We start from the raw sequence: 24,895 nt of genomic DNA, 5'->3' as shown, positions 1-24,895 counted from the left end.
GATCAGATATGAGGGTGTGGGGATCTATGTGATCAGATATGAGGGTGTGGGGATCTATGTGATCAGATATGAGGGTGTGGTGATCTGTGTGATCAGATATGAGGGTGTGGGGATCTATGTGATCAGATATGAGGGTGTGGTGATCTGTGTGATCAGATATGAGGGTGTGGTGATCAGATATGAGGGTGTGGTGATCTATATGATCAGATATGAGGGTGTGGTGATCAGATATAAGGGTGTGGGGATCTATGTGATCAGATATAAGGGTGTGGGGATCTATGTGATCAGATATGAGGGTGTGGTGATCTATGTGATCAGATATGAGGGTGTGGGGATCTTTGTGATCAGATATGGGGGGGGAGGATCTATCATTGTATCTGAGGTTATTGATGGGTGAGAGAGAGCGGGGGATGGTACCTATATTGTAGATGAGTCCCGGTCGGTTCCCTTGTTGGATCACTTTTAGGGCTCTCACTCCACTTCCACCATCCAAGGAGAATCCCTGACACCATCCCGGTATTCCATCTGGATGAATCCCTTTCCCGACTCTCATCGTACATCTGCAGAGAGAACAAAGTCATGGACACGGGATCCGGAAATATTCCAGAACAAAGCCTAATCTAATAAAACATTTAGCCCTGATTCACACCAATTTCATTGTGGCTTGTGACTTCATACAACAGAAGTCTACGCAAGTTGCAATAAAATCAGCAAACAGTAGAGTGCAGGAACCGTTTTCATAATCACTGCGACATGAGTTGTGGGAAACAGGTACCGCAGCCGGGGTGAGAGAGAGGTCCGCAGCCAGGGGAGAGAGAGGTCCGCAGCCGGGGGGGAGCGAGAGGTCCGCAGCCGGGGGGGAGCGAGAGGTCCGCAGCCGGGGGGGAGCGAGAGGTCCGCAGCCGGGGGGGAGCGAGAGGTCCGCAGCCGGGGGGGAGCGAGAGGTCCGCAGCCGGGGGGGAGCGAGAGGTCCGCAGCCGGGGGGGAGCGAGAGGTCCGCAGCCGGGGGGGAGCGAGAGGTCCGCAGCCGGGGGGGGAGCGAGAGGTCCGCAGCCGGGGGGGAGCGAGAGGTCCGCAGCCGGGGGGGAGCGAGAGGTCCGCAGCCGGGGGGGAGCGAGAGGTCCGCAGCCGGAGGAGGAGCGAGAGGTCCGCAGCCGGGGAGGAGCGAGAGGTCCGCAGCCGGGGAGGAGCGAGAGGTCCGCAGCCGGGGAGGAGCGAGAGGTCCGCAGCCGGAGGGAGAGAGAGGTCCGCAGCCGGGGGGAGAGAGAGGTCCGCAGTCGGGGGGAGAGAGAGGTCCGCAGCCGGGGGGGAGCGAGAGGTCCGCGAGAGGTCCGCAGCCGGGGGGGAGCGAGAGGTCCGCAGCCGGGGGGGAGCGAGAGGTCCGCAGCCGGGGGGGAGCGAGAGGTCCGCAGCCGGGGGGGAGCGAGAGGTCCGCAGCCGGGGGGGAGCGAGAGGTCCGCAGCCGGGGGGGAGCGAGAGGTCCGCAGCCGGGGGGGAGCGAGAGGTCCGCAGCCGGGGGGGAGCGAGAGGTCCGCAGCCGGGGGGGAGCGAGAGGTCCGCAGCCGGGGGGGAGCGAGAGGTCCGCAGCCGGGGGGGAGCGAGAGGTCCGCAGCCGGGGGGGAGCGAGAGGTCCGCAGCCGGGGGGGAGAGAGAGGTCCGCAGCCGGGGGGAGAGAGAGGTCCGCAGCCGGGGGGGGAGAGAGAGAGAGAGAGAGGTCCGCAGCCGGGGGGGAGAGAGGTCCGCAGCCGGGGGGGAGAGAGAGGTCCGCAGCCGGGGGGGAGAGAGAGGTCCGCAGCCGGGGGGGAGAGAGAGGTCCGCAGCCGGGGGGGAGAGAGAGGTCCGCAGCCGGGGGGGAGAGAGAGGTCCGCAGCCGGGGGGAGAGAGAGGTCCGCAGCCGGAGGGAAGAGAGAGGTCCGCAGCAGGGGGGGAGAGAGAGAGGTCCGCAGCCGGGGGGGAGAGAGAGGTCCGCAGCCGGGGGGGGAGCGAGAGGTCCGCAGCCGGGGGGAGCGAGAGGTCCGCAGCCGGGGGGAGCGAGAGGTCCGCAGCCGGGGGGAGCGAGAGGTTCGCAGCCGGGGGGAGAGAGAGGTCCGCAGCCGGGGGGAGAGAGAGGTCCGCAGCCGGGGGGAGAGAGAGGTCCGCAGCCGGGGGGGGAGAGAGAGGTCCGCAGCCGGGGGGAGAGAGAGGTCCGCAGCCGGGGGGAGAGAGAGGTCCGCAGCCGGGGGGGGAGAGAGAGGTCCGCAGCCGGGGGGGGAGAGAGAGGTCCGCAGCCGGGGGGGAGAGAGAGGTCCGCAGCCGGGGGAGAGAGAGAGGTCCGCAGCCGGGGAGAGAGAGAGGTCCGCAGCCGGGGAGAGAGAGAGGTCCGCAGCCGGGGGGGAGAGAGAGGTCCGCAGCCGGGGGGGAGAGAGAGGTCCGCAGCCGGGGGGGAGAGAGAGGTCCGCAGCCGGGGGGGAGAGAGAGGTCCGCAGCCGGGGGGGAGAGAGAGGTCCGCAGCCGGGGGGAGAGAGAGGTCCGCAGCCGGGGGGGAGAGAGAGGTCCGCAGCCGGGGGGAGAGAGAGGTCCGCAGCCGGGGGGAGAGAGAGGTCCGCAGCCGGGGGAGAGAGAGGTCCGCAGCCGGGGGAGAGAGAGGTCCGCAGCCGGGGGAGAGAGAGGTCCGCAGCCGGGGGAGAGAGAGGTCCGCAGCCGGGGGAGAGAGAGGTCCGCAGCCGGGGGAGAGAGAGGTCCGCAGCCGGGGTGAGAGAGAGGTCCACAGCCGGGGGAAAGAGAGGTCTACAGCCGGGGGAAAGAGAGGTCTACAGCCGGGGGAAAGAGAGGTCTACAGCCGGGGGAGCAAGAGGTCTGCAGCCGGGGGGCAGGCAGTGGTGATTGGTCTCTATGGGGACATTGCCAGTACAGGGGCAGCTTTGGATACCATGAGAATTATTATTATGCCAGGAAGGCTGTAACCGAATAATCCAGAGTAATCCCCGGCATCGGTATGCTATACATAGTTCCAGCTTGGACTAATGTAACTGTATATAGGTATATATGTATATACTATACCTGACTGATGCCCCTGGACGCTAGAAATTACTTAAGTAGATACCATTACTACACCACTACTACTGCGCTACTACCGTGCTCTCCACTTGCTTCCAGGTCCCGCGCTGAGTGGCCGCTCCCTTCCTCTGTGAACACAGGAGGTTGGCCGCTTAGCACGGGCAACGTCCAGGGAATGTTTTGCATTTTTTGAATGTTCATTTCAGGCAAGCGCACTGCTACACCCGCACATCACAGAACGAGGTGCGATTGCTATGCACTGCAGTAAAGCACAGGAAGTTGCAGCTTTTCCTGCACCGCATCAGTGTAAAGCGGGGCGGACGGCCACCACATTGGCTTGTCTATGGCCAGTACCAGAGATGGTCACAATCCTGCAGATAACAGCAACCAATCATCTTATCAATAACACAAACATATCAATAAGTGACCAGAGCGGCCATCAGAGGGACTCACAGGTTTGGAAGCTCCTTATCTGCATAAGAGAAGAGAAGAGGACTCAGACTGCGGGCGAGCTCGTGTTCCTCATACTGCGCCGCAGCGTCCGTTTTTGCGTTGTCCTGTCTGAAGATCAATGGCAAACCTAAGAAAGGAAAATATGTCATCAGTATGAAAGGAAGAAGGAACCGGGGAGAGCAACATGTCATTAAAGTTCAGAATTAACCCCCCCCCCCCCAGGCCTTCGCTGGCACTTTTTGTTTACATGTAATAATCAAAAATTATTTTTGCTAGAAAATTACTTAGAACCCGCAAACATTATATATATATATATTTTAAAGCAGAGACCCTACAGAATAAATTGGTGGGTGTAGCAATTTTATATGTCGCACCGTATTAGCACATCCAATTTTTTCTACTGCAATTTTTTGGGGAACAATACACTTTTTGAATCTTAATGCAAAAAAACCCACAATATATAAATACCCATTTTTTTGGTAAAATATAAAAGATGATGTTGCGCCAAGTGAATAGATATCAAACATGTCACGATCGTGCAACTGTGACAAATGACGTAAATCTTACTATTCATAGGCTGCTTTTTAAAAACCTTCACAGGTCACCATTTTAGATGTACAGAGAAGAACTGCCCACCATCTGACGTTCAGCAGTGATACCTCACATGTGTGCGGGACTGACACACACATTCACCTTTGCTCGCTAACACGGGGGACACTTACATTGTTTTTCTTTTTAAATTGTTACTTTGTTTAAATGTTTTTATATTTTTACGCGTTTGCTTTAATTTTTTATCACTGTTATTGTTGAGAAGGAATGTAAACATCCCATGTGACAGTAATAGACGGTGACGGGTCCTCTTTATGGAGAGATCTGGGGTCTATAATGAATGTAAACATCCCATGTGACAGTAATAGACGGTGACAGGTCCTCTTTATGGAGAGATCTGGGGTCTATAATGTAAACATCCCATGTGACAGTAATAGAAGGTGACAGGTCCTCTTTATGGAGAGATCTGGGGTCTATAATGAATGTAAACATCCCACGTGACAGTAATAGGAGGTGATAGGTCCTCTTTATGGAGAGATCTGGGGTCTATAATGAATGTAAACATCCCATGTGACAGTAATAGACGGTGACGGGTCCTCTTTATGGAGAGATCTGGGGTCTATAATGAATGTAAACATCCCATGTGACAGTAATAGGAGGTGACAGGTCCTCTTTATGGAGAGATCTGGGGTCTATAATGAATGTAAACATCCCATGTGACAGTAATAGGTGGTGACAGGTCCTCTTTATGGAGAGATCTGGGGTCTATAATGAATGTAAACATCCCATGTGACAGTAATAGAAGGTGACAGGTCCTCTTTATGGAGAGATCTGGGGTCTATAATGAATGTAAACATCCCATGTGACAGTAATAGGAGGTGACAGGTCCTCTTTATGGAGAGATCTGGGGTCTATAATGAATGTAAACATCCCATGTGACAGTAATAGATGGTGACAGGTCCTCTTTATGGAGAGATCTGGGGTCTATAATGAATGTAAACATCCCATGTGACAGTAATAGACGGTGACAGGTCCTCTTTATGGAGGGATCTGGGGTCTATAATGAATATAAACATCCCATGTGACAGTAATAGGAGGTGACAGGTCCTCTTTATGGAGAGATCTGGGGTCTATAATGAATGTAAACATCCCATGTGACAGTAATAGACGGTGACAGGTCCTCTTTATGGAGAGATCTGGGGTCTATAATGAATGTAAACATCCCATGTGACAGTAATAGACGGTGACGGGTCCTCTTTATGGAGAGATCTGGGGTCTATAATGAATGTAAACATCCCATGTGACAGTAATAGATGGTGACAGGTCCTCTTTATGGAGAGATCTGGAGTCTATAATGAATGTAAACATCCCATGTGACAGTAATAGGAGGTGACAGGTCCTCTTTATGGAGAGATCTGGGGTCTATAATGAATGTAAACATCCCATGTGACAGTAATAGGAGGTGACAGGTCATCTTTATGGAGAGATCTGGGGTCTATAATGAATGTAAACATCCCATGTGACAGTAATAGGAGGTGACAGGTCCTCTTTATGGAGAGATCTGGGGTCTATAATGAATGTAAACATCCCATGTGACAGTAATAGACGGTGACAGGTCCTCTTTATGGAGAGATCTGGGGTCTATAATGAATGTAAACATCCCATGTGACAGTAATAGGAGGTGACAGGTCCTCTTTATGGAGAGATCCGGGGTCTATAATGAATGTAAACATCCCATGTGACAGTAATAGGGGGTGACAGGTCCTCTTTATGGAGAGATCTGGGGTCTATAATGAATGTAAACATCCCATGTGACAGTAATAGGAGGTGACAGGTCCTCTTTATGGAGAGATCTGGGGTCTATAATGAATGTAAACATCCCATGTGACAGTAATAGACGGTGACAGGTCCTCTTTATGGAGAGATCTGGGGTCTATAATGAATGTAAACATCCCATGTGACAGTAATAGGGGGTGACGGGTCCTCTTTATGGAGAGATCTGGGGTCTATAATGAATGTAAACATCCCATGTGACAGTAATAGACGGTGACAGGTCCTCTTTATGGAGAGATCTGGGGTCTATAATGAATTTAAACATCCCATGTGACAGTAATAGGGGGTGACAGGTCCTCTTTATGGAGAGATCTGGGGTCTATAATGAATGTAAACATCCCATGTGACAGTAATAGGGGGTGACAGGTCCTCTTTATGGAGAGATCTGGAGTCTATAATGAATGTAAACATCCCATGTGACAGTAATAGGAGGTGACAGGTCCTCTTTATGGAGAGATCTGGGGTCTATAATGAATGTAAACATCCCATGTGACAGTAATAGGAGGTGACAGGTCCTCTTTATGGAGAGATCTGGGGTCTATAATGAATGTAAACATCCCATGTGACAGTAATAGGAGGTGACAGGTCCTCTTTATGGAGAGATCTGGGGTCTATAATGAATGTAAACATCCCATGTGACAGTAATAGACGGTGACAGGTCCTCTTTATGGAGAGATCTGGGGTCTATAATGAATGTAAACATCCCATGTGACAGTAATAGACGGTGACAGGTCCTCTTTATGGAGGTGGGTCTCCTGGTGGGATGAGACAGCCCAAGAAAGCCAATGGAAGACGGGGGATGGGGACATCCCCTTCTGTTGCTTGTAAAAGTAAGCCAGCAGCTAGTTAGTCGCTAGGATTGCTTACAAACTTCTGGCTTTGAAAAGCAGTACCGGGGTGAGTCGGGGTGATGCCAGGATCAGTACAACCCCCTGATCTCCGGTGACGATCGGGTACTTGGCTGGTATCTCTGGTATAAAATCATCTCATCTTTCCCACATGTCCCGCCTCCTCCTCAGGTCAGGTGACATTATGGGGTGAAGCGGTTTCATTGTGAGGGTCTCTTCAGGGGTTGGGACATTCTGAGGGTCAGATTGGGGTGAGAGGTTGTATCGTTTTTTTAGGAACATTTCCATTACATCGGTGAACACGTTGTACCGAGAACTCGCCTTTTCTAAACTGGATCCATCGCTAAAACTAGATCCCGGCATCACATGACCAACCTGTTTTATTGATCAGCCAATAAGGAGCGGAGATGAATATTCTCAGGGAGCCCTCGGCCCGGCACATGATGCGGATGGTGAGGTTCAGCAGCCTCTTGTTGGCGTCGTAGAGTCTCATCCTCACCATGTAGTTCTGAGTCCCCGGAGGGATGAGCAGCTCCTTGCAGTGCGGGAAATTCTCCAGAGAGATTCCTGTCCAATAATAATGAAGGAGGAGATATGAGCAGGAGGAGTTATAAGGACCGCCCCAAAAAGACCATAACATTCATTACAGAGCAAAGATAAAAATAGATACAAAGTTACAAAATGAAAGAAGGAAAAAAAGAAAAAAAAAGTGGCCTAATTCACAAAGCTTTCACACAAGGAAAAGGATCTTTATTTTTTCTCATGTAATTGTAAAATTTTCAAACCTCATTGGAATCGGATGTAACCCTCAATATTTGTCTTCTTTGTTAGCAAAGAGGTTTTGTTTTATCTTTGGGAATGGAGTCCCATATATGTCTCACGTATGTCTCAGGTATGTATCATGTATGTCTCACGTATGTATCATGTATGTCTCATGTATGTACAAATCTGCCATACCAACCAACTCTGAGGCAGCCCAGGATAGCTCCTCCCACTACTCCCAGCATGCCCCAAGTTTGCAGCAAAGCAGCACTGATTGTATGATGAGAAACCCAGAGGAGCGGGACCTGTGTCCCCCGAGGGGCGGGACCTGTGTGCCCCAAGGGGCGGGACATGTGTCCCCCTGAGGGGCTACAAGAAAATGATTATATAGAGAGTATGAGAAGATTTTCTGTCTCATCCACTGAGGGACGGAAGTCTTCCGGTATAATACATCGATGTTCACCCGAATCTTCCCCAGTAACAGACCACCGTCCTCACATCCTGAGCTCCACCAACAGCCTCTGACCACGGGCGCCATGTTTATATAACAATAGAGCTTGGTTGCTTCACAATCAGACAATCAAGCACAGGCAAACAGGAGGAGTTATACAAATGAACCAACCAATGAACAATGACTAGGGGAGGAGTGTATGGGCGTGTCTGTGCAGGGGCAGTGTCTATGATTCCCCGCCCCCTTCTACCTCTAAGCCAAACTCTCCAGCTAGACAAAGAATGCCACATGGCTGGCCTTGGAAATCATGAACCCTGCCCCCGACTACAACGCACCCAAAGACCCCCCCGACCACAACGCACCCAAAGACCCCCCGACCACAACGCACCCAAAGACCCCCCGACCACAACACACCCAAAGACCCCCCGACCACAACGCACCCAAAGACCCCCCGACCACAACGCACCCAAAGACCCCCCGACCACAACACACACAAAGACCCCCCGACTACAACGCACCCAAAGACCCTCCGACCACAACACACACAAAGACCCCCCCGACCACAACGCACCCAAAGACCCCCCGACCACAACGTACCCAAAGACCCCCCGACCACAACGCACCCAAAGACCCCCCGACCACAACACACACAAAGACCCCCCGACTACAACGCACCCAAAGACCCTCCGACCACAACACACACAAAGACCCTCCGACCACAACACACCCAAAGACCCCCCCGACCACAACGCACCCAAAGACCCCCCGACCACAACGTACCCAAAGACCCCCCGACCACAACGCACCCAAAGACCCCCCGACCACAACGCACCCAAAGACCCCCCGACCACAACGCACCCAAAGACCCCCCGACCACAACACACACAAAGACCCCCCGACTACAACGCACCCAAAGACCCCCCGACCACAACGCACCCAAAGACCCCCCGACCACAACACACACAAAGACCCCCCGACCACAACGCACCCAAAGACCCCCCCGACCACAACGCACCCAAAGACCCCCCCGACCACAACGCACCCAAAGACCCCCCCGACCACAACGCACCCAAAGACCCCCCCGACCACAACGCACCCAAAGACCCCCCCGACCACAACGCACCCAAAGACCCCCCCGACCACAACGCACCCAAAGACCCCCTGACCACAACGCACCCAAAGACCCCCCCGACCACAACGCACCCAAAGACCCCCCCGACCACAACGCACCCAAAGACCCCCCCGACCACAACGCACCCAAAGACCCCCCCGACCACAACGCACCCAAAGACCCCCCCGACCACAACGCACCCAAAGACCCCCCCGACCACAACGCACCCAAAGACCCTCCGACCACAACGCACCCAAAGACCCCCCGACCACAACACACACAAAGACCCCCCCGACCACAACGCACCCAAAGACCCTCCGACCACAACGCACCCAAAGACCCCCCCGACCACAACGCACCCAAAGACCCCCCCGACCACAACGCACCCAAAGACCCCCCCCCGACCACAACGCACCCAAAGACCCCCCGACCATATCTCCTCTAATAGTATATACAGTATATCTCCTCTAATAGTATATACAGTATATATCTCCTCTAATAGTACATACAGTATATATCTCTCCTCTAATAGTATATACAGTATATCTCTCCTCTAATAGTATATACAGTATATCTCCTCTAATAGTATATACAGTATATCTCCTCTAATAGTATATACAGTATATCTCTCTCCTCTAATAGTACATACAGTATATATCCCCTCTAATAGTATATACAGTATATATCTCCTCTAATAGTACATACAGTATATATCTCTCCTCTAATAGTATATACAGTATATCTCTCCTCTAATAGTATATACAGTATATCTCTCCTCTAATAGTATATACAGTATATATCTCCTCTAATAGTACATACAGTATATATCTCTTCTAATAGTACATACAGTATATATCTCCTCTAATAGTATATACAGTATATATCTCTTCTGTCTGTTATTCTCAGAGTGGATTAGATATTTTGCTCCCTAACCATATAGTTGGTATTTATATTTACCACTGTATAGAGATATTTAAGAATAAATTGCCTTTTTTTAAAAAACTTTACATATTAAACTAAATTATACACCACACTTTTTTTGATGTTATTAACCGATTAATCGAAACAATAATCGGTCAACTAATCGATTATGAAAATAATCGTTAGTTGCAGCCCTACCTCCATTACAATTCCACTCCCCCTACTGGTAAGAATCCTCACCCAGCTCGAAGTTCTGAGAGGTGTCGGCCGTGGGGAGCGCCGTCTCCTTGCCGTGTTTTAGGGTTCCTCTTATCGGGGTGCTCTTCACATAGAAGTTGAGTTCGCAGGGCAGCAGGTTGCAGATGACCACAGTGGGCAGAAGGAAGATGGTGTGACCCGGCTGTCTGTAGATCTGTTTGGCATTATCGGAGAATATATTGGAGGGCATGTAATCCGGGTAATTCTCCTTCTTCAGAGCCACACAGAACCTGAGAGGAGAGAAAGGAGGAGAACATTCAGGAAGACCAGGAAGATCAGAATCAGGAAGACCAGGATCAGGAAGACCAGGAAGACCAGGATCAGGAAGACCAGGATGAGGAAGATCAGGATCAGGAAAACCAGGATCAGGAAGATCAGGATCAGGAAGTCCAGGATCAAGAAGACCAGGATCAAGAAGACCAGGATCAGGAAGACCAGGATCAGGAAGACCAGGATCAGGAAGACCAGGATCAGGAAGACCAGGATGAGGAAGACCAGGATAAGGAAGACCAGGAAGATCAGGATTAGGAAGACCAGGAAGATCAGGAAGATCAGGGTCAGGATCAGTATTTCCTTAATTTACAATGTGACCGGAGCCAGGATATATATTCTGGATAAAGTGTGGAAGGGTTAGACCCTCTGCTGGGGATAGATGACTGTGTCCTCTATGGAGAGAACGACTCTCTCTATTTGTCCAGTAGACTATTGTTATAGATATTCATATCCTGTTTTTATTGGATATAGTGCTATGACTTGAAGAAGCCCAGCGGGCGAAACATGTTGGGAATTGCCATTCTAATACCTCTATGCAATTAATTACAACAAGAAATATGTCAGGGCTGTACAAGGTTTACTATGAATTTGTCTTAACACAGCTAGGGAAGGGACAATACACAGCCGCCATGACCAGTGACAGGATGAGAATAGAGGAATATAGAATGGGGGGGAGGGGGGGCACACATCTAGAGAGGGGACAATACACAGCCGCCATGACTGGTGACAGAATGAGAATAGAGGAATATAGTATGGGGGGGGGGGGCTGGGTGACTGTGAGAAGAGAAACACACAAATCTAAACCCTCCCACTTCCCGTTGTGTCTATATCAGAAAGTTACTAGAAGTATCCTTCGAAATCAGAGTGACAACAGAACAGGAATTGATCTTTGTTGTCACAGGTAGAACTTCCTGTCCCTCTGTGTCCTTACCTGAAATATCTGCTGTTCTCGGTGTCCATGGAGTGACACTCACGTTTACTGCTGGACACCTCCCCAGTCTTGGTGACATTGGTCCAGTGAATGGGAGTTTTACAGAAGAACACACCCATTCCTCGGGGGCGGGCCTGGAGCCGCCAAGATGTCAAGTGCAGAGGAACGGCAAAGGAATCTCCGGGCATCACCGCAGGAAGGATCACCGGCTCTGTGGAGGGAGCAGAGAGGATGTCATGAATGGTCCTGTGTCTCCTACAGAACTACAATCATCCCATCTTATATATAGACGTGGGGGAGGAGCCGGGGAGGAGCAGTGAAAGGAGCAGTGAGAGGAGCAAGGGAGAAGCCTGGGAGGAGCAGTGAGAGGAGCAGTGAGAGGAGCGAGGGAGGAGCCGGGAGAGGAGCAAGGAGAGGAGCGAGGGAGGAGCGAGGGAGGAGCCGGGAGAGGAGCAAGGAGAGGAGCGAGGGAGGAGCGCGGGAGGAGCCGGGAGAGGAGCAAGGAGAGGAGCGAGGGAGGAGCGAGGGAGGAGCGAGGGAGGAGCCGGGAGAGGAGCAAGGAGAGGAGCGAGGGAGGAGCGAGGGAGAGGAGCAAGGAGAGGAGCGAGGGAGGAGCCCGGTGAGGAGCAGTGAGAGGAGCGAGGGAGGAGCGAAGGAGGAGCAGGGAGAGGAGTGGTGAGAGTAGCGGGGGAGGAGTGGTGAGAGTAGCCAGGAGAGGAGCAGTGAGGAGCGAAGGAGGAGCAGGGAGAGGAGTGGTGAGAGGAGCGGGGGAGGAGTGGTGAGAGTAGCGGGGGAGGAGTGGCGAGGAGCAGTGAGAGGAGCCGAGGGAGGAGCCGGGAGAGGAGCCGTGAGAGGAGCGAGGGAGGAGCCGTGAGAGGAGCGAGGGAGGAGCTGGGGGAGGAGCGAGGGAGGAGCTGGGGGAGGAGCAGGGAGAGGAGCGGGGGAGGAGATCTTATGACTTCATTAGAGGGAACGGACTCGGTACAAGTTGTGAGAAGTATTTAGGAGTAGGAATTCCGTGTCTTTATGTATCACATCATCATAAAAGTGAAGGATCTGAAGCTTTTTGTTATGTACTAGAATTGTAGGGCGGATTCTCATCACACTTTTACAATCCAGATACGTTTCGGCACGCACTGCTCTGATGCGTTTTGAATGCGCTCCAATGCATTTTTCCTAGGATTTGGTTGTTGGGAGGCGGCACCCGCCAGCGTCCTAACAACCAGTGACTCATCCCTGCTGTCAGCCGCCGGCTTCCTAGCAACAATGTAACATCCCTTTATTTTAATGGCAGCCCTGAGCCAGCATTAAAAAACAGCGTAGGGGTCCCGCCAATCCACAGTAGACTCTTTGGGCCCCGGATGGATTTTAAGGGGAACCCACGTCACTCTTCTGTTTACATTCTGCTGTCAGTAGGAATCATTGATGGGCGCCGACTCCTAACAACCAAAACCTTGGAAAACAAAACAAGAATTGACAAGAGGCGGAGTAATGAGCGACCGGTTAGTTAGGACACCACAGAAAAAAAAATGCATCTAAAACACATTGCAGTACATTTTTGATGCGTTTTATTTGATTCCAGTGCAAAAAAAATGCAGAATGTTCTACTTTTGGAAGGCGCTGCTCTGGTGAAAACGATGCCATGAGAATCCATTGCTGACTGTGTGTTTTGATGCAGATTAAATTCACACTGGACTGCATGTGGTGAGAACCGACCCTTCCGCCTATTCATTGACAGCAAGACTGGAGGACCGTACCATTATACTGGGGGGGATTCCTCCCCCCACACTTCTCACTGGACCCTCTGACCTTGGGGCACACAGAGAGCCAGAAGATGTTTTCTGTGAGCTCAGAACCTAAAACTTCACATTTCCTCCTCTATAAATGTCTGATAAGAATGAAAAGTGCGACTCCCACCATAGAGCCGCTTCTCGATCGCTCTTCTCAGACATTCTACCATTAAATGGAACTAAACCCTATCTGAGCCCCGAAAACTGAGAACTCCATTTCATTCATTTCTATTATTCAAAGCAAACTCCCCCATCCATCCATCCCTACATCTCTCCATCCATCCAATCCATGTCTCCATCCATCCATCCATGTCTCCATCCATCCATCCATGTCTCCATCCATCCATCCATCTCTCCATCCATCCATCCCTACATCTCTCCATCCATCCCTACATCTCTCCATCCATCCCTACATCTCTCCATCCATCCCTACATCTCTCCATCCATCCAATCCATGTCTCCATCCATCTATCCATCCATGTCTCCATCCATCCATCCATGTCTCCATCCATCCATCCATGTCTCCATCCATCCATCCATCCATGTCTCCATCTATCCATCCATGTCTCCATCCATCCATCTCTCCATGTCTCCATCTATCCATCCATGTCTCCATCCATCCATGTCTCCATCCATCTCTCCATCCATGTCTCCATCCATCCATGTCTCCATCTATCCATCCATGTCTCCATCCATCCATCTCTCCATGTCTCCATCTATCCATCCATGTCTCCATCCATCCATCCATGTCTCCATCCATCTATCCATCCATGTCTCCATCTCTCCATCCATCCAATCCATGTCTCCATCCACCCATCCATGTCTCCATACATCCATCCATGTCTCCATCCATCCATCCATGTCTCCATCCATCTATCCATCCATGTCTCCATCCATCCAATCCATGTCTCCATCTATCCATCCATGTCTCCATCCATGTCTCCATCCATCCATCCATCCATGTCTCCATCCATCCATCCATGTCTCCATCCATCCATGTCTCCCTCCATCCATCCATGTCTCCATCCATCCATGTCTCCATCCATCCATCCATGTCTCCATCCATCCATGTCTCCATCCATGTCTCCATCCATCCATGTCTCCATCCATCCATCCATGTCTCCATCCATCCATCCATGTCTCCATCCATCCATGTCTCCCTCCATCCATGTCTCCCTCCATCCATGTCTCCCTCCATCCATCCATGTCTCCATCCATCCATGTCTCCATCCATCCATGTCTCCATCCATCCATGTCTCCATCCATCCATGTCTCCATCCATCCATCCATGTCTCCATCCATCCATCCATGTCTCCATCCATCCATGTCTCCATCCATCCATGTCTCCATCCATCCATGTCTCCATCCATCCATGTCTCCATCCATCCATGTCTCCATCCATCCATGTCTCCATTTATCCATGTCTCCATCCATCCATGTCTCCATCCATCCATGTCTCCATCCATCCATGTCTCCATCCATCCATCCATGTCTCCATCCATCTAGTTCTTCATCCATCCATCCATGTCTCCATCTATCCGCGTCTCCATGCTTTTATTTTGTTGAGAAATCACCCTCCTAGCATTTCTAGCTGTGGCCATCTTGACTAAGGGCAGATGATTCATGTCGCATTTACTTCCTGGAATCTGTTTGCCCTTAGCTCAGGCATGTAGGCAGGAGGGTGTGGTTAGCGGAGATGACCCCTCCTCCCATGAAGACTCCTGGGATGGATGACATCATGTGGCCTAGGCCAGAAACCAGGAAGACAATGAAGAAATGTAAAAAATGAACTTTTCTCTTTAAGTATATTCTCCCTTCCTATCCATGTAGTAATGATGGGGGAGGGGATCACACAGAGTTCCTGGTGACAGAGAGGGAAGTTCTGCTTGAATTGAGAGCATGCCCCTCCCCCCCTTTCTTAGTGGAATGGTCCGGTCCTCACATATCACTTCCATTGACGTTTATTACGGTTTGCCGGCAGTTTCCTCTAGTCAGATGTTAGAGAATTCCAAAATGAACCGACGCGCTTCACCCCACCCACCGGGGGCTTAGTCATAGAGGCGGGACTTACCACTATGGCGCAGCCCTGGTGGGCAGGGCAAAATATTGCAGCACTATATATGAATCCAATCGCTCTGTACTACGGCCCCAATATGAACATTCGATGGGAGTCAGGTCCCGGGTGCGGGTCACTCACTGTCCGGGGCGGATGGACTGTCCAGTCGGAGTTCCATGGGGATCTCCAGCTTGTTCCTCACAATCAGAGACGATCGGACGGTGATCACTTTCCTTGCACTGCCTTCCATAGTGACATCAAACACAACGCGCACCGGAGGAAGTGCCGAGAACTACACATGGGGCAAAAAGATACAAAAAGATAAATAAATCGATCATAAAAAGATCCGAGAGTTCCATGTGAAGAGACTCGGCTGTTACATTTACAGTGTGTAAGCCCTTCCCCCGCTCTTCCATGAAACGCATCGGATGGCACAACAATTATATTGGAAACAAAGCCGGCAGAGAGAATGAACTAAAAAATCAACAAGTCCATAAAACCAATAGATGGAAATGAGACATAAAGAACACCAACTCCCCCATACACCTTCCTATGTACAATCCATATTCAGTCCTGAGTGGGGGGTAATAGAACCAACAAGAAGCAGATATATGGTAATCAGGACCCCCCTCAGGGTTACACCTCATTGTCCTGATTACCATCGGTCTGCTTATTGTTTACTTCAATACCCCCCCCCCCCCCCCTCCCCCACCTAGGACTGAATATGTATTACTACACACAGAGGGGGAAAAAAGGATTTGATCGGCTGCTGATTTTGTGACAAAGAATCGATCAGTCTATAATTTTATTGGTTGGTTTATTAGAACAGTGAGAGAATAACAACAAAAATATCCAGAAAAACACATTTCATAAAAGTTATAAATTGATTTGCATTTTAATGAGTGAAATAAATATGTGAACCCTTCACAAAACATGACTTAGTGGTTGGTGGAGAAATATTCAAAAAAGATGGGGACAGAGGTCCCAAAAGGTATTCTTCAGAAAGTGTAAAGGACTCATTTAACTTTATTTAATTGTACAAAAACTTGCAAAAATACTTGTCTAAAATAATGAAAAAGAACTCAAATCCCTCCTCCAGACACATTTCATTAAAATGAAGACAAGAAAGTCTTAATAGAACAGATCCAGCCATACACATCAGTCACCCATCTCACACACACCGTTCAATCTGATTGTATATTCACCACAGATTGGCCGGGTAACTCAATAGAGACAAAAGTCACTGTGATATGGATGAGATTAGCCAGCGGTGATTGTGTATAGAGAGTTTGTGTGTTCCGCTCAGACTTGGAACTTCCGCTCAGACATGGAACTTCCGCTCAGACATGGAACTTCCGCTCACACTTGGAACTTCCGCTCACACTTGGAACTTCCGCTCACACTTGGAACTTCCGCTCACACTTGGAACTTCCGCTCACACTTGGAACTTCCGCTCACACTTGGAACTTCCGCTCACACTTGGAACTTCCGCTCAGACTTTTAACTACCGCTCAGACATGGAACTTCCGCTCAGACTTGTAAAGCAGCAATGTATATGGATTTCAAGATGGCGCAGATTGAAAAGCGCAGGTCATTGGTTGCTATGTAGATATGGATCACAATTGATTAATCAGGTAGTATCGGTCAAAGGGTGTTCAGCAAGTAAGTTCCATGCTGAGCGGAACACACAAACTCTCTATACACAATCACCGCTGGCTAATCTCATCCATATCACAGTGACTTTTGTCTCTATTGAGTTACCCGGCCAATCTGTGGTGAATATACAATCAGATTGAACGGTGTGTGTGAGATGGGTGACTGATGTGTATGGCTGGATCTGCTATGGACACCGGTGTTCCATTAAGACTTTCTTGTCTTCATTTTAATTAAATGTGTCTGGAGGAAAGATTTGGGAACGTTTTCATTATTTTAGACAAGTATTTTTATGGAGACAAGTATTTTTGCAAGTATTTATTTGTTTTTGTACAATTAAATAAAGTTAAATTAGTCCTTTAGTGCCGGTTCACACAGGGGCGACTTGTCAGGTGACCTAGCCACCTGACAAGTCGCCTCCCGTTCTGTACAATGGAACCGTTCTAATAGGAACGACGCAAGTCGCTCCGACTTAGAAAAAGGTTCCTGTACTACTTTCGGGGCGACTTGCATGGACTTCTATACAGAAGTCGTTTTGCAAGTCGCCGTGGAAGTCGTGTGCAGGTCGTCTCGGTGAGGCGACCTGCAAGTCGTGCCGCCCCTGTGTGAACCGGGGCTTACACTTTCTGTATGCTTTCTGAAGAATACCTTGTATATATATGCCTTTGTATTCAGAGGATCGCCACCCGGTGGCCTTTGGCCCACACACAGGAAATGGTTCTTTTCTAAGTTTATACTAACAGGTCTAGTGTTCGATGATGTGGGTCACTACCCACCACACCGAGACCTGCCCTATAGGACTTTCCTCTAGATGAGCTTGGTCTCCAGTTTTTGTTGTTTTTCAAGTTGGTGGAGAAACCCTTGTTGGCGATCACAGAGGTCAGACGTTTCTTGGAGTTGGCCTCCAGGTTTGCACACATCTCAGGAGGGATTTTCTCCTCTTTGCAGATCCTCTCCAAGTCATTAAGGTTTCCAGGATGACGTTTGGTAACTCGAACCTTCAGCTCCCTCCACATATTTTCTATGGGATTAAGGTCTGGAGACTGGCTAGGCCACTCCAGGATCCTAATGTGCTTCTTCTTGAGCCACTCCTTTGTTGCCTTGGCCATGTGTTTTGGGTCATCATGCTGGAAGACCCATCCATGACCCATTTTCAATGCCCTGGCTGAGGGAAGGAGGTTCTCACCCAAGATTTGATGGTCCATGGCCCCGTCCATCGTCCCTTTGATGCGGTGAAGTTGTCCTGTCCCTTTAGCAGAAAAACACCCCCAAAGCATAATGTTTTCACCTCCATGTATGACGGTGTTCTTGGGGTCATAGGACCTCCATGTATGACCGTAGGGGATGGTGTTCTTAGGGTCATAGGACCTCCATGTATGACGGTGCGGGATGATGTTCTTGGGGTCATAGGACCTCCATGTATGACGGTGGGGGATGGTGTTGTTGGGGTCATAGGACCTCCATGTATGACGGTGGGGGATGGTGTTCTTGGGGTCAAAGGACCACCATGTATGAGGGTGGGGGATGGTGTTCTTGGGGTCACAGGTCCTCCATGTATGACAGTGGGGGATGGTGCTCTTGGGGTCATAGGACCTCCATGTATGACAGTGGGGGATGGTGTTCTTGGGGTCAAAGGACCACCATGTATGACGGTGGGGGATGGTGTTCTTGGGGTCATAGGACCTCCATGTACGACGGTGGGGGATGGTGTTCTTGGGGTCATAGGTCCTCCATGTATGACGGTGGGGGTGGTGTTCTTGGGGTCACAGGTCCTCCATGTATGACAGTGGGGGATGGTGCTCTTGGGGTCATAGGACCTCCATGTATGACAGTGGGGGATGGTGTTCTTGGGGTCAAAGGACCACCATGTATGACGGTGGGGGATGGTGTTCTTGGGGTCATAGGTCCTCCATGTATGACGGTGGGGGATGGTGTTCTTGGGGTCATAGGTCCTCCATGTATGACGGTGGGGGATGGTGTTCTTGGGGTCATAGGACCTCCATGTATGACGGTGGGGGATGGTGTTCTTGGGGTCATAGGACCTCCATGTATGACAGTGGGGGATGGTGCTCTTGGGGTCATAGGACCTCCATGTATGATGGTGGGGGATGGGGTTCTTGGGGTCATAGGACCTCCATGTATGACGGTGGGGGGGATGGTGTTCTTGGGGTCATAGGACCTCCATGTATGACGGTGGGGGATGGTATTCTTGGGGTCCTAGGACCTCCATGTATGACGGTGAGGGATGGTGCTCTTGGGGTCATAGGACCTCCATGTATGACGGTGGGGGATGGTGTTCTTGGGGTCATAGGACCTTCATGTATGACGGTGGGGGATGGTGTTCTTGGGGTCATAGGTCCTCCATGTATGACGGTGGGGAATGGTGTTCTTGGGATCATAGGTCCTCCATGTATGACGGTGGGGGATGGTGTTCTTGGGGTCATAGGTCCTCCATGTATGACGGTGGGGAATGGTGCTCTTGGGGTCATAGGACCTCCATGTATGACGGTGGGGGATGGTGTTCTTGGGGTCATAGGACCTTCATGTATGACGGTGGGGGATGGTGTTCTTGGGGTCATAGGTCCTCCATGTATGACGGTGGGGGATGGTGTTCTTGGGGTCATAGGCAGCATTACTCCTCCTCCAAACACGGTGAGTTGAGTTGATGCCAAAGATCTCGATTTTGGTCTCCTCTGACCACAACACTTTCCCCCAGTTCTCCTCGGAATCATTCGATGTTCATTAGTAATCTTCAGACGGACCTGTACATGTGATTTCCTGAGTAGGAGGACCTTGCGGGGGCTGCAGGATTTCAGTCCTTCACGGTGTAGTGTGTTACCGATTGTTTTCTTGGTGACTATGGTCCCAGCTGAGATCATTGACTCTCCCGTGTAGTTCTGGGCTGATTCCTCACCGTTCTCATGATCATTGAACCTCCACGAGGTGAGACCTTGTATGGCGCCCCAGACCGAGGGAGATCGATCGTTATTTTGTGTTTCTTCCATTTGTGAATAATCGCACCAACTGTTGTCACCCTCTCACCAAGCTTCTTGGCGATGGTCTTGTAGCCCATTCCAGGCTTGTGTAGGTCTACAATCTTCTCCCCGACATCCTTGGACAGCTCTTTGGTCTCGGCCATGGTGGAGAGATAGGAATCCAATTGATTCTGTGGACAGGTGTCTTTTATACAGGTAACAAGCTGAGATTAGGAGCACTCCCTTTAAGAGACAGAGAGAGAGAGAAGAGAGAAGAGTGCTCCTAATCTCAGCTTATTACCTGTATAGAAGACACCTGGGAGCCAGAAATCTTGCTGATTGATAGGCGATCAAATACTTATTTCAATCATTAAAATGCAAATCAATTTATAACTTTTATGAAATGTGTTTTTCTGGATATTTTTGTTGTTATTCTCTCACTGTTATAATAAACCGACCAATAAAATTATAGACCGATCGTTTCTTTGTCAGTGGGGCAAACGTACAAAATCACTGCAAGAAGGTGTGTGGGGTAGCTGAAGTTCGACACATCTCATTTCCATCTATTGTTTTTATGGACTTGTCTTTTTTTAACAAATATTTTTCTAATAAAAAAGGTGTTTACAATAAAAGGTGTTTACAATAAAAGGTGTTTATAATAAAAGGTGTTTATAATAAAAGGTGTTTATAATAAAAGGTGTTTATAATAAAAGGTGTTTATAATAAAAGGTGTTTATAATAAAAGGTGTTTATAATAAAAGGTGTTTATAATAAAAAGGTGTTTATAATAAAAGGTGTTTGTGTGTTTTCTGAGGTTCCCATTTATTTCTATTCTCTGGGATCTGTACAGGGATGAGGTTTGGAATTCACATAACATTCCACGTATTTCAATCAACTTACATAGACTTGGGGATGAATTATATTCGTTCTGCTGATTGGACTTCCAACCTAAAAAACAAAAACACAGAACTAGAAACTTTTATATCTCATTCAATAGATAATCTTTACAATAATATTTGTGTACAAATCTTCTGCAACTCAGCGAAGCCAAACAAATATATAAAAAGACAATAAAACCTGATATTGAAGGCGTAATAAAAATACAATCCCTTTAAACCCATTGATTGTGAATGAGTTTTTACTGCTGAGGCTTCATGAAGATGTGTGGAAGATCTTACCGAAGATGAAGACGGGTTCTTATCAGGTGCAGCATAACGGAAAAATATGCCGACTTTATCCACAGACACGGCACTGATCTGTTCCCAACCGCTGACCCGGACCTGCAGCTGGTGGATTCGCAAGTCATGAGTATGTCTGCAGAGAGAGAGGAGAGGAGGAGCGTCACATAGAGCATCATCTTCATCATCATCATCAATCCTACTAACCCCCAAAATCTGTGGTGCCCAGTAGTAGACCTCCTACTGACCGCCTACAGGTGACTGACCTCCTACTAACCTCCTACAGGTGACAGACCTCCTACTAACCTCCTACAGGTGACAGACCTCCTACTAACCTCCTACAGGTGACAGGCCTCCTACTGACCGCCTACAGGTGACAGGCCTCCTACTGACCGCCTACAGGTGACAGACCTCCTACTGACCTCCTACAGGTGACTGACCTCCTACTGACCTCCTACAGGTGACTGACCTCCTACTGACCTCCTACAGGTGACAGACCTCCTACTAACCTCCTACAGGTGACAGACCTCCTACTGACCGCCTACAGGTGACAGGCCTCCTACTGACCGCCTACAGGTGACAGGCCTCCTACTGACCGCCTACAGGTGACAGACCTCCTACTGACCTCCTACAGGTGACTGACCTCCTACTGACCTCCTACAGGTGACTGACCTCCTACTGACCTCCTACAGGTGACAGACCTCCTACTAACCTCCTACAGGTGACAGACCTCCTACTAACCTCCTACAGGTGACTGACCTCCTACTGACCTCCTACAGGTGACAGACCTCCTACTGACCTCCTACTAACCTCCTACAGGTGACAGACCTCCTACTAACCTCCTACAGGTGACAGGCCTCCTACTGACCGCCTACAGGTGACAGGCCTCCTACTGACCTCCTACTAACCTCCTACAGGTGACAGGCCTCCTACTGACCTCCTACAGGTGACAGGCCTCCCACTAACCTCCTACAGGTGACAGGCCTCCCACTAACCTCCTACAGGTGACAGACCTCCTACTAACCTCCTACAGGTGACAGACCTCCTACTAACTTCCTACAGGTGACAGACCTCCTACTAACCTACAGGTGACAGACCTCCTACTAACCTCCTACAGGTGACAGACCTCCTACTAACCTCCTACAGGTGACAGACCTCCTACTAACCTCCTACAGGTGACAGACCTCCTACTAACCTCCTACAGGTGACAGACCTCCTACTAACCTCCTACAGGTGACAGACCTCCTACTGACCTCCTACAGGTGACAGACCTCCTACTGACCTCCTACAGGTGACAGGCCTCCTACTGACCTCCTACAGGTGACAGACCTCCTACTGACCACCTACAGGTGACAGACCTCCTACTGACCACCTACAGGTGACAGACCTCCTACTGACCGCCTACAGGTGACAGACCTCCTACCGACGTCCTACAGGTGACAGACCTCCTACTGACCGCCTACAGGTGACAGACCTCCTACTGACCTCCTACAGGTGACAGAACTCCTACTGACCGCCTACAGGTGACAGAACTCCTACTGACCGCCTACAGGTGACAGACCTCCTACTGACCGCCTACAGGTGACAGACCTCCTACTGACCTCCTACAGGTGACAGTCCTCTTAATGACCTCCTACAGGTGACAGAACTCCTACTGACCTCCTACAGGTGACAGAACTCCTACTGACCTCCTACAGGTGACAGACCTTCTACCGGCCGCCTACAGGTGACAGTCCTCTTAATGACCTCCTACTGACCTCCTACAGGTGACAGACCTCCTACTGACCGCCTACAGGTGACAGACCTCCTACTGACCGCCTACAGGTGACAGACCTCCTACTGACCGCCTACAGGTGACAGACCTCCTACTGACCGCCTACAGGTGACAGACCTCCTACTGACCGCCTACAGGTGACAGACCTCCTACAGGTGACAGTCCTCTTAATGACCTCCTACAGGTGACAGAACTCCTACTGACCTCCTACAGGTGACAGAACTCCTACTGACCTCCTACAGGTGACAGACCTTCTACCGGCCGCCTACAGGTGACAGTCCTCTTAATGACCTCCTACTGACCTCCTACAGATGACAGACCTCCTACTGACCGCCTACAGGTGACAGACCTCCTACTGACCGCCTACAGGTGACAGACCTCCTACTGACCGCCTACAGGTGACAGAACTCCTATTGACCGCCTACAGGTGACAGAACTCCTACTGACCGCCTACAGGTGACAGACCTCCTACTGACCGCCTACAGGTGACAGACCTCCTACTGACCTCCTACAGGTGACAGTCCTCTTAATGACCTCCTACAGGTGACAGAACTCCTACTGACCTCCTACAGGTGACAGAACTCCTACTGACCTCCTACAGGTGATAGAACTCCTACTGACCTCCTACAGGTGACAGACCTCCTACTGACCTCCTACAGGTGACAGACCTCCTACCGACCGCCTACAGGTGACCGACCTCCTACTGACCTCCTACAGGTGACAGACCTCCTACCGACCGCCTACAGGTGACAGACCTCCTACCGACCGCCTACAGGTGACCGACCTCCTACTGACCTCCTGCAGGTGACAGACCTCCTACTGACCTCCTATAGGTGACAGACCTCCTACTGACCTCCTATAGGTGACAGACCTCCTACTGACCTCCTACAGGTGACAGACCTCCTACTGACCTCCTATAGGTGACAGACCTCCTACAGGTGACAGACCTCCTACTGACCGCCTACAGGTGACAGACCTCCTACTGACCTCCTACAGGTGACAGACCTCCTACTGACCGCCTACAGGTGACAGACCTCCTACTGACCGCCTACAGGTGACAGACATCCTACAGGTGACAGACCTCCTACTGACCGCCTACAGGTGACAGACCTCCTACTGACCTCCTACAGGTGACAGACCTCCTACTGACCTCCTACAGGTGACAGACCTCCTACTGACCGCCTACAGGTGACAGACCTCCTACTGACCGCCTACAGGTGACAGACCTCCTACTGACCTCCTACAGGTGACAGACCTCCTACTGACCTCCTCTACAGGTGACAGACCTCCTACTGACCGCCTACAGGTGACAGACCTCCTATAGGTGACAGACCTCCTACTGACCTCCTACAGGTGACAGACCTCCTACCGACCGCCTACAGGTGACAGACGACCTACTGACCTCCTACAGGTGACAGACCTCCTACTGACCGCCTACAGGTGACAGACCTCCTACCGACCGCCTACAGGTGACAGACCTCCTACCGACCGCCTACAGGTGACCGACCTCCTACTGACCTCCTGCAGGTGACAGACCTCCTACAGGTGACAGACCTCCTACTGACCGCCTACAGGTGACAGACCTCCTACTGACCGCCTACAGGTGACAGTCCTCTTAATGACCTCCTACTGACCTCCTACAGGTGACAGACCTCCTACCGACCGCCTACAGGTGACAGACCTCCTACTGACCTCCTACAGGTGACAGACCTCCTACCGACCGCCTACAGGTGACAGACCTCCTACTGACCTCCTACAGGTGACAGACCTCCTACTGACCGCCTACAGGTGACAGACCTCCTACTGACCTCCTGCAGGTGACAGACCTCCTACAGGTGACAGACCTCCTACTGACCGCCTACAGGTGACAGACCTCCTACTGACCGCCTACAGGTGACAGTCCTCTTAATGACCTCCTACTGACCTCCTACAGGTGACAGACCTCCTACCGACCGCCTACAGGTGACAGACCTCCTACTGACCTCCTACAGGTGACAGACCTCCTACCGACCGCCTACAGGTGACAGACCTCCTACTGACCTC

At 50.6% G+C, this 24,895-nt stretch overlaps 1 protein-coding gene across 1 annotated transcript in view; it reads right to left on the bottom strand.

Annotated features, from left to right (window-relative positions):
* The window catches only part of VPS13D (vacuolar protein sorting 13 homolog D), a gene marked incomplete at its 5' end in the record, with an annotated part of 401,105 nt that overhangs the window by 222,111 nt on the left and 154,099 nt on the right, over positions 1-24,895 (bottom strand). Inside the window, 8 exon segments of the mRNA XM_073603729.1 lie at positions 418-560; positions 3,490-3,616; positions 7,095-7,286; positions 10,205-10,452; positions 11,427-11,637; positions 15,414-15,564; positions 20,801-20,848; positions 21,079-21,214. Coding sequence (XP_073459830.1) covers positions 418-560; positions 3,490-3,616; positions 7,095-7,286; positions 10,205-10,452; positions 11,427-11,637; positions 15,414-15,564; positions 20,801-20,848; positions 21,079-21,214 — 1,256 coding nt within the window.

The sequence above is a fragment of the Aquarana catesbeiana genome, linkage group LG10 (assembly GCF_042186555.1).
Source record: "Aquarana catesbeiana isolate 2022-GZ linkage group LG10, ASM4218655v1, whole genome shotgun sequence".
NCBI lineage: Eukaryota > Metazoa > Chordata > Amphibia > Anura > Ranidae > Aquarana > Aquarana catesbeiana.
Note: the sequence above shows the minus strand (reverse complement) of the source record. Positions and strands in the feature narration are given on the sequence as shown.